Source organism: Montipora foliosa, chromosome 3 (assembly GCF_036669935.1).
Source record: "Montipora foliosa isolate CH-2021 chromosome 3, ASM3666993v2, whole genome shotgun sequence".
In the NCBI taxonomy this organism is placed as follows: domain Eukaryota; kingdom Metazoa; phylum Cnidaria; class Anthozoa; order Scleractinia; family Acroporidae; genus Montipora; species Montipora foliosa.
Window position 1 is genome coordinate 19,374,455 of NC_090871.1, and position 8,752 is coordinate 19,383,206.

The 8,752-nt window shown below is 39.6% G+C and overlaps 1 protein-coding gene across 1 annotated transcript in view; it reads left to right on the forward strand.

The window, feature by feature from the left end:
• Positions 1 to 7,765: 7,765 nt before the first annotated feature.
• Positions 7,766 to 8,752, forward strand: part of LOC137994578 (uncharacterized) — a 25,263-nt gene continuing 24,276 nt past the window's right edge. The window contains exon 1 of the mRNA XM_068840175.1: positions 7,766 to 8,487. Coding sequence (XP_068696276.1) covers positions 8,458 to 8,487 — 30 coding nt within the window. The 5' untranslated portion in view covers positions 7,766 to 8,457. The remainder of the gene's footprint in view (positions 8,488 to 8,752) is intronic.

Consider the following 8,752-nt stretch of genomic DNA (forward strand, 5'->3'; position numbering starts at 1 on the left):
TGCGTTGTACAGATGAGGGGTCAGCGATACTTTTGCTAATTGCTATACTGAACAAACAAGATACTTGAAAACTGAACTTCAATATCCAGAATCTTCTCAGATAAGTGCATTTTTCAGATGACGGAGCAACACCGTGGGGAAAAAAACAATAAACAAACTAAATTATTTCAACTGAAAAAACAAGATACTACAAACCTTATCATTTTATAGGCCGGCTGCTTGGGGTTTGGCTTTGTCTACTGGGGAAGGGAAATTCCCGCGAAACTTACCATTCCGCTTCAAACAAGGTTAAGCAAGAAACGGACATCAAGTTTTCTATTGGCCGTTCTAGCTTTCTTTACACGCCTTTACAAGGTATAATTTTTCCTCTGCCACGGTTTGGCTGCTATTTTAAGAAAAAGGAGCTACCTTTTGGGCGTAATGTTCTTGGCTGAGAATCTCCAAGTGTTACTGAATAACGCTTTTTTTTCAACAGTTATTTTCTAGTGATCATAACGCAATAGGGAAGTTTCATCAACGAAGATACGAATTTGACATTTTTTCCCTCCGTAAGTTTAGGTTACTGGGCCGTTTGTTCAAATTGTTTAACTACCTCCTATTGCCAGCAAGATAAGATCATTTTACACGAGAGAACTGAATTCCGTCCCTTCAAGGGAAACACACACACACACACACATCAAGGTGACAAGCAGGACTTTCTATGTCGACTTTGTACAGTAGAGTAGGGCTGCAGCAAAAAACTTTCCAGAATACCTCCTTATTATATTCCTTACGTTATAATACCGCAAAAATAACTTATTCTACGTTATTTTGTCCTTTCACAGAAACTTGTGGCTGCGAGTTTGATCAAGGCTATCCCTCGCAAAGAGATGGATAATTCATTGAAAGAGTGAATTCAGGTAAGTGGGTTGGGAACGGGCTACTGCACAAGTTGGGAATTTTGCCCCTTCGTTCACGTAATTGCTTTCAGTAGTAGGCCAGTCTACCAAAGAATCTAACCAACCGGCAAGGATTGCACCAAAAACGGGACAGCAATCGTCAACGCTGTATTCGGCAACTTATCACCGAAACGAAAGCCGGTGACAAAATGAAAAGAAGGGAAAATCTGTAGCTTGCACGCAAAGCAAAATTCCTCGGGTATCTTTATATTTTGAAATGAAAACTACTCTTTGCGATATGAAAACTCTGGGAAAATATGTATTTAAAAAACGTGGCAAATCTCTTTTTCCCGTGCTTCTTTACGGTACAAGCAGTTGGATCAAAATAGTTCCTCGGATAACACTCAGTGCGCACCAGTAACAAACCAAGAAAACATTGCCTTTCGTTCGAATGTGGCCCGTTAACAAAAACGTTTAAGGCTTCGCCGCTTCAAAAAGGGGACGAGACAAGAATATCTGGGAATTAACGGTTACTGGTTTTCCTTTGGCACTTACGAGCAGAAATGGAAACGGTAGACTGTTTCAGTTCTGTACTATCACATCATCTACCTCGTACAATCGGTAAATCGGTAAAACAGCTGGTAATACAGATTTCTCTTTCCGCAAAATACAAGTTTTCCTCTCGCAAACTACCGATCGATTTCCCGTATTAATAAGGGTTCGGTTGTTCGAAAGCTGATGAACTTATGCCATGATATTAGCATAAACTTCCAGTTTTGGTTTTCCAACTTTTGGATGAAATTGTCTTTTGCTTATTGTTGTTTTTCAAGATTGACTTCCTCTAACGTAAAGTTTTGTCGAAGATCAGCGTTGAACCACATTTTGGAGTAGAGAAATAAACTCCTTCGTAAATTTTTAATTAATCTGGGATGAGAAATTAAAGGGCTTTCGAACAACCGGGCCCAGGCGTTTCACTTAGTTTCTCAAATTCAGTAAAGCCCTCCTCGCCGGTTTCCAGTTTCATGATAAAAAAAATAACACAACGTATAATCTACAATGGACAGCAGTTTGTACTGACCTCTCCTTTTCACTAATTGTTCTCAGCCACATGCTGATGCGATCAAGTCAACTCCCTGTGACTCGTGAAGCGTGCTAATTGGGTTCTTAAGTGAATTCACTTGAAGCGACGTATTTCACTTAAATTGCCTATGATCATATTTTTATCCCTTGAAAAATTTAGGTTTATCAGATAGAATTCCAGGAAAGATTAAAAAGGCAGCTTACCGTTTGGAAATATATGCATTGGTTCCGGAGTTAAGTTTGAAAAATGTGTAAAATATTCAAATGAGGGGACTGATGACATTACTAGTCACTAAACCCAATATAAAATCAAGTAAATGAAGAGCTATCTTGGTCAATTTGCGGCAGAGACCATTGAAACTTGGTAGGGAAATAGTTCTACAGGCAACACATCAACAGCTTTAAAGAAATTGGCCACTCACTCTTTTTCGAGTTCCCTCCGACCTGATTTTAATATTTTTCATGAAACATTTAACATGGACACAAACTCGACCTAACATATTTATATGCTTGCAGGATCATGCAGATAAGGCACGATTGGCAAATATCAAAATAAAACGCCAAATGTAACCAGCAAAGTCTTTAATATCAGGGAGGTCTCGAACCAAGTATGTTGCCATGGTAACAAAATTGTGGAGCACATCTACTAGAATCTTATTGCAAGGAATCAAGCATTTCTGATGCAAATTGGCTGAGATATCTCTTTTCATCATACTTCAACAAAATTCGGTCGAGTTTATGACCACATCTCTTAGCTAATTTGCATATTTAAAAAGCTTGAATATCTCTGGAAAAAAAAGAGATATTTGAAAATAGTAAACAGCATTCTTTCTTCTCGTACAGACTACATGTTTATGTCTTAAATGGCTTAGAAAGGAAAGATGCGAATTTATTCATAGTAGCACGTTAAGAACCCAATAATCCTGCTATATTTCTACAGATAACAAGTAATGCCAAAGAACAGAAGGAAGTTCCGCCCGGCTCGGGCAAAACAACGATTAATATCTTTCCTCCAAACAAAATGTTTCATTTGTTTGGATTCACCAAACCATCGACCGTCCAAACCACTCCCATGTTGTAACAAATACATTCATGAAGATTTTCTTTTGGGTTGTCTTCGCTTTGCTGGAGAAGGCGTACGTGACAGGTGCCCGCACTGTCGGACCCGATTGACAACTTACCACGTATCTCGTCCAGTTTCTGGCCCAAACCCGTTTTGCTTTGAGTGGACAGAGTATCCTCCACCACCACCACCCCCGCCAGATCCGAACTGGTGGCTGGAATACTACGGAGTTCCCGACGATGACCCAGACCCATTTCCAAATTATGTTCTTCCACCGGCACCTCTTACATGGCACACTTTTCGGCGCTATTACAGTGAATACTAGTTAAGTGCTGCACAGTTTTAAGGTCTAATATGCAGGAGCACCCAACGACCTGGTGTCTCATCAATATTTGTCAGAATGGGCCTTATTCGCACGGCAGCCATATTGGCCATAGACAACAAATTTCGTACCCTGAGCTTCGAGTTTATAATGTTTGGGAACGAGTTTCGGTTAGGCAAAATAAAAGTTTTCAATCCCTCGGCACTCAACATGGCCACAGAATGACTAGGGCCCATTACCTAAAATGGTTTCTTCAATGCGTCAAAAGATGGTTTAGTGAGTCTGTAGTTGACCTACGGAACGACTTATCTGTTGCGTGTTGTATGGGAATTTAAGGTCCGTAGAAATTTCTATCCTCGTCTGAATCTAGCATTTGTGACGGGTCTGGTTAAAAAAAAAATACACTACGAAGTAGTCCATTCTACTTTCGAAAAATTTAGGGGACATTTGTTTAAAACATAATAACATGAGTGACAAATTACTCCTTAATTTTGGAGCGAAATTTCAGCGTTAATTTATAACAACAATGTTTCCATGGCAGTTTTTCCTACAGTACCAAATTGGCGTCCAGGTTTGAAAAAATCCGCGTCTTATGAACGTAATTTGTAACACATGATCTTAATAGCTAATCAAATGGTATACTCGTGAAATTAGGGAATAAACTGATTTGTGATTTGCGCGTTTTAATTTGATTTTGGACCAAACGCGCATGCATGATTCCCTGATTTCACTCGTCACCACTTGATTACCCATACTAATTCTCTAACAAACTTTGGCAGAAATGATAGAGGTTTTAAATTTTCAAATTTTTTGCTATTTCCAAAATCACGATTGACTCTTAAGCACCTGAATAAAATTCAATGTGTTCGGAAATATGTCTAAATTTTTACTGTGACTCGAAAGGCTGTGTTCGAATATTCGAAAATTCTAGCATCTTTCTTCCGAACAGTACCCTGGGTACCAAAGATTCGCTTTACGAATTGAGCGGGTCTTCTCGCGGCTATTTTCGCGGCTTCGAAGTAAAAATAAGAAAGTAAGATAAAAGTAAGACCGCAAGGAGGCCTCTGGCACCCAGGTATCCTGACAGATATTAACCGACATTAGTCGTTGGGTGCCCTGAATATAACACTTGAATTAAAGGCATGTGAAATGCTAGCCAAGCCTTAAAATTTTTAATATAGAACGCTGCAGATTTTCACAGAACGTGGAAGAGTAGTTCAGAACTTAAGGAGGCTCGAGAGGGTTTCTTACAACTTACGTACATGTCAGGACAATTAAACAGAAAAATGTTATGCTTTTAGTTACTGAAACAAATCATGGATTGGCTTATGACAGGGATGTTAAAGTTTCCTTCGAGACAATTTATGACGTCATATTGTTGCCATAGTAACCAAAACTCTCTCTTAAATTAACTCGGTGACCTATATTGTTAAAGCTTTTTTGAAAGTATGTAATATTCTTCACTTCCTGTGCAAATTTGAAAACCATTCTGTAGTGTGGAAATCAAGATAAAGGGAAAAAGGCCCCTTAATATTAAAAAAAATTGCACACTACAGATTTTTTAAAAATTTTCAAAATGTTAGATAAAGCTGAATGCTACTTGCATGAAAAATTTCAACATGGGTTACCTAGCAAATTTTAAAGATAAATTGATAGTAAACTTGCACCTTTTATTTCCGGTTCGTTCGATTTCGCTCGGCACTGTGATTCTCCGGTCACCCATTTTGATTCATGAGCTGACGTAAGCAGCTTAAGGTGATTCCTCAGAAAAAAAAAAAAGTTGTAAAACGATTTTCTTGTAACTTTCACTGAATGTTCCCTACTTAACCCAGTTTTGAAAACTGCAATGAAAAAAATGTCACCGTGCTTGCTTGAGAGGTATAATGGGCCAATCTTACCCCATTGATTGCTGTACTGATACTAATCACGCGCGTTATTTCATAGGCTTAGGGTACATTTTGCGCGGTAGCTAAACGAGAGGGTCTCCCCCGTAGACTGCTGCCTTGTCGTGGTGGGGGAGCTTGCGTGCCTCAGTGACCTTGAGAGCTTTACCGTCTGGAGTATTACCCCAGTAGGTCCAACCTTGGCGGGCAGGTCAAAGGGTAGAGGCCAGACTAAATGGTAATCACTGATTCTCCAGGTTGGCGGTTGGGCGTGCGGCTAATCCCCGCACCCCGTAAAAATTATCTGATTACGGAAACCGCCGGCCCTTTAAAGAGTCCTCATGGGCCCAATGAGGATAAGTAAGTAAACGAGAGGGTTTTTAAAGTACCATTTGAAAAAACCTCTGATAGGTAGAAAGTCTAGAGCATATGGAACACTGTTTATGGAAAAATCACCCAACTTAGAACGACGTCCACTCAAAATGTTTGTCGAATCGTTGTTTTCAAGATCATAATTTTACATCACTGGGTAAGGGGCTTTGTGCACGTTCTCAGCAATATTATTGTTTCCTTCCGAAAATTTTTTATTTTATTTTTTGTTTTAAAGGGGATAGTTTGTACACCAAAATTATGAAATAAAAAATATAGGTCACAGTGCTCGTTTAAGAGTAAACCACCATCGTACCTGTCTATCTCGATTATCGTAGATCGAAACAACAAAATTGTCCATGTTCTCGGAATGCTGGCGCTTATTCGCAAAGAGTTAGGGTCATTCCCAACTTCTCTCACGTGAGAACTGTTTCAGTGTGTATGATCGACTTATGCCATATTTACAACGTTACAAATTTGACCAATTTGCAAATATTGACACACCATATGCGCAGTACAGGATGCGCAGTGCAACTTAAGTATTGGGTGTGTCACTTACGTGCGCGCACTCAGCTGAAAACCCTTTCGAGCCTCCTTAAAAGAACGCAAGTGCAAAGCCCTTTTTTTTAAATAGTTTATATTTCAAACACCAGAGTAACATATATTTATATTTTTTATTTGCCAATGCTTGTTGGCTGTTTGCTGCCACCCCGATGAAGTTCACTATATTCTCTCTTATGATAGAATGACTGACCGCGATTAACTGTTACGCGGAGGTCGTGAGTTCAACTCCGGGTCTTTAAATAACTTAGGAGAAAGTTATACCTTTGTAATTACATCTGCAAATGGTTAGAATCTCTAGTCTTCTCGGATAAGGACGATAAGCCGGAGGTCCTGTCTCACAACCCTTCAATGTTCATAATTCTGTGGGACGTAAAAGAACCCGCACACTTGTCGTAAAGAGTAGGGCATGTAGTTCCCGGTGTTGTGGTCTGTCTTCTGTGGTGTATCATGGTTGGGAGGGTAAATGCTCGGAGATATTAGCTACACCAAGCTACTCTAAAAATCCGAGGGTAAATAAAGATATATGATATGATGTGAACCGAAGTGTGCAAAAAAGTTAGTGAAAAAAACTATTTTCCCTTAGTAAGCGGCCACTCGAGCGGTGAAGCTCACTGCTCATGGCGTAATTAGTTGGCCTTTTTACACTTGATGCGGTGAAGTTCACTGCTCGTGGCTCGTAAGGCTTCTAATTGTGCTTCCAAGTGAGATACTCTTCCTTAGTGAGCGGCCATTCGAGCGGTGAAGCTCATTGCTCATGGTTAATTAGTTTGTCTTTTCACACTTGACGCGGTGAAGCTCACTGCTCGTGGATCGTTAGACTTCTAATTGTGCTTCTAAGTGAACTTTTCCTTTTTGTTAGCGTGAAATTCTGCTTGACAATTGTTATTGAACAGCCCTGTTGTTCTTATTAAAAAACTCCCAGATAAGTCGTGAAGAAAATTCAAAAGAAATTAATGCTTAATGAGTGTCTGCATACCCTCATACAGACTCGGCTAAATGTTGCCTCCGATTTCAAGGCCAACATACCCTCAAATCTAAATAATGTTAGTGTAACATTGGATAGATGTACGATGTACAAAATTAGCAGTTCGTGTTGTATCAAGTTTTGAAACAATCGGCCTCGCCTCGTGTTGGCGTAATTAGTTGGCCTTTTTACACTTGATGCGGTGAAGTTCACTGCTCGTGGCTCGTAAGGCTTCTAATTGTGCTTCCAAGTGAGATACTCTTCCTTAGTGAGCGGCCATTCGAGCGGTGAAGCTCATTGCTCATGGTTAATTAGTTTGTCTTTTCACACTTGACGCGGTGAAGTTCACTGCTCGTGGATCGTTAGACTTCTAATTGTGCTTCTAAGTGAACTCAGTGTCTCGTCTGCTCAAATATCCTTTCTTCTTTTCCTTTTTGTTAGCGTGAAATTCTGCTTGACAATTGTTATTGAACAGCCCTGTTGTTCTTATTAAAAAACTCCCAGATAAGTCGTGAAGAAAATTCAAAAGAAATTAACGCTTAATGAGTGTCTGCATACCCTCATACAGACTCGGCTAAATGTTGCCTCCGATTTCAAGGCCAACATACCCTCAAATCTAAATAATGTTAGTGTAACATTGGATAGATGTACAAAATTAGCAGTTCGTGTTGTATCAAGTTTTGAAACAATCGGCCTCGCCTCGTGTTTCAAAACTTGAAACAAAACTCCTGCACATTGTGTAAGCGTTACTTGCACTGTAATATTATCTGTATCAGAGAATTACTGTAGATACCATCTCAGCGATCATTCGAGTGGTGAAGCATATTGCTGATAGCTTATTCATCCCTAAGGGATTCCAGCAAGATCATCTGGCAATTTGAGAAAAATCTAGAGGTGCCATCTTAATTTAAAAAGGTTAATTTGTTTTTCTTTCACTCTTGATACGGTGAAATGTAATGCTTGAGGCATGTGATATTGGTTTAAATTTCAACATTCTTTAGTTGGCGGGAAATTTCGCATGAGAGAAATTGTTTAATGAAGGATTGACATAGCCTGGAAAAGTCGGCTCTTATTTCCATTAAAAAGCCTTGAACTCCAACTAAGCGGGTAGTTGACGAGTGTTTTTCAAGTTGAGCAGTTAAAGCGTTGGACTGAACTCAAGTTTATGAAAGTCGGTTGAAAACAGTTTACGCGTACTGAGCCGAGGCTCAGTCAAGTACTTAAAGAACACTGATAGAGTCAACCCAAGAATCTGGCCGCATTTCTGGAGTTCCCCAACTGAGAAATCACCTGGCAGCACCTTGGATTAGTGATCCCAAACCTATAAATCTCAGATGGCGGGAAGGACCAGACGTTTGCAGCTGGTGAGTAAGAATTCAAACAGTTGACAAATTTAATTCAAGGGCTATCATATGTTTCATAGATCTGTATTTTACCGACCATTCTTGATATTTCGGTGGCTAGGTATTATTTAACAATTTAACTTGTCGCCAGTCGATAACACAAACTTTAACGATATTACTTGGTCATTTAGTCACTGAAGAAATACCCCAATGTAAATAGTATATCCTTCTTAACCGGTGATACACCGATCATGCCCTCCAATCATAGCTTTGAAAGCCAGTACTT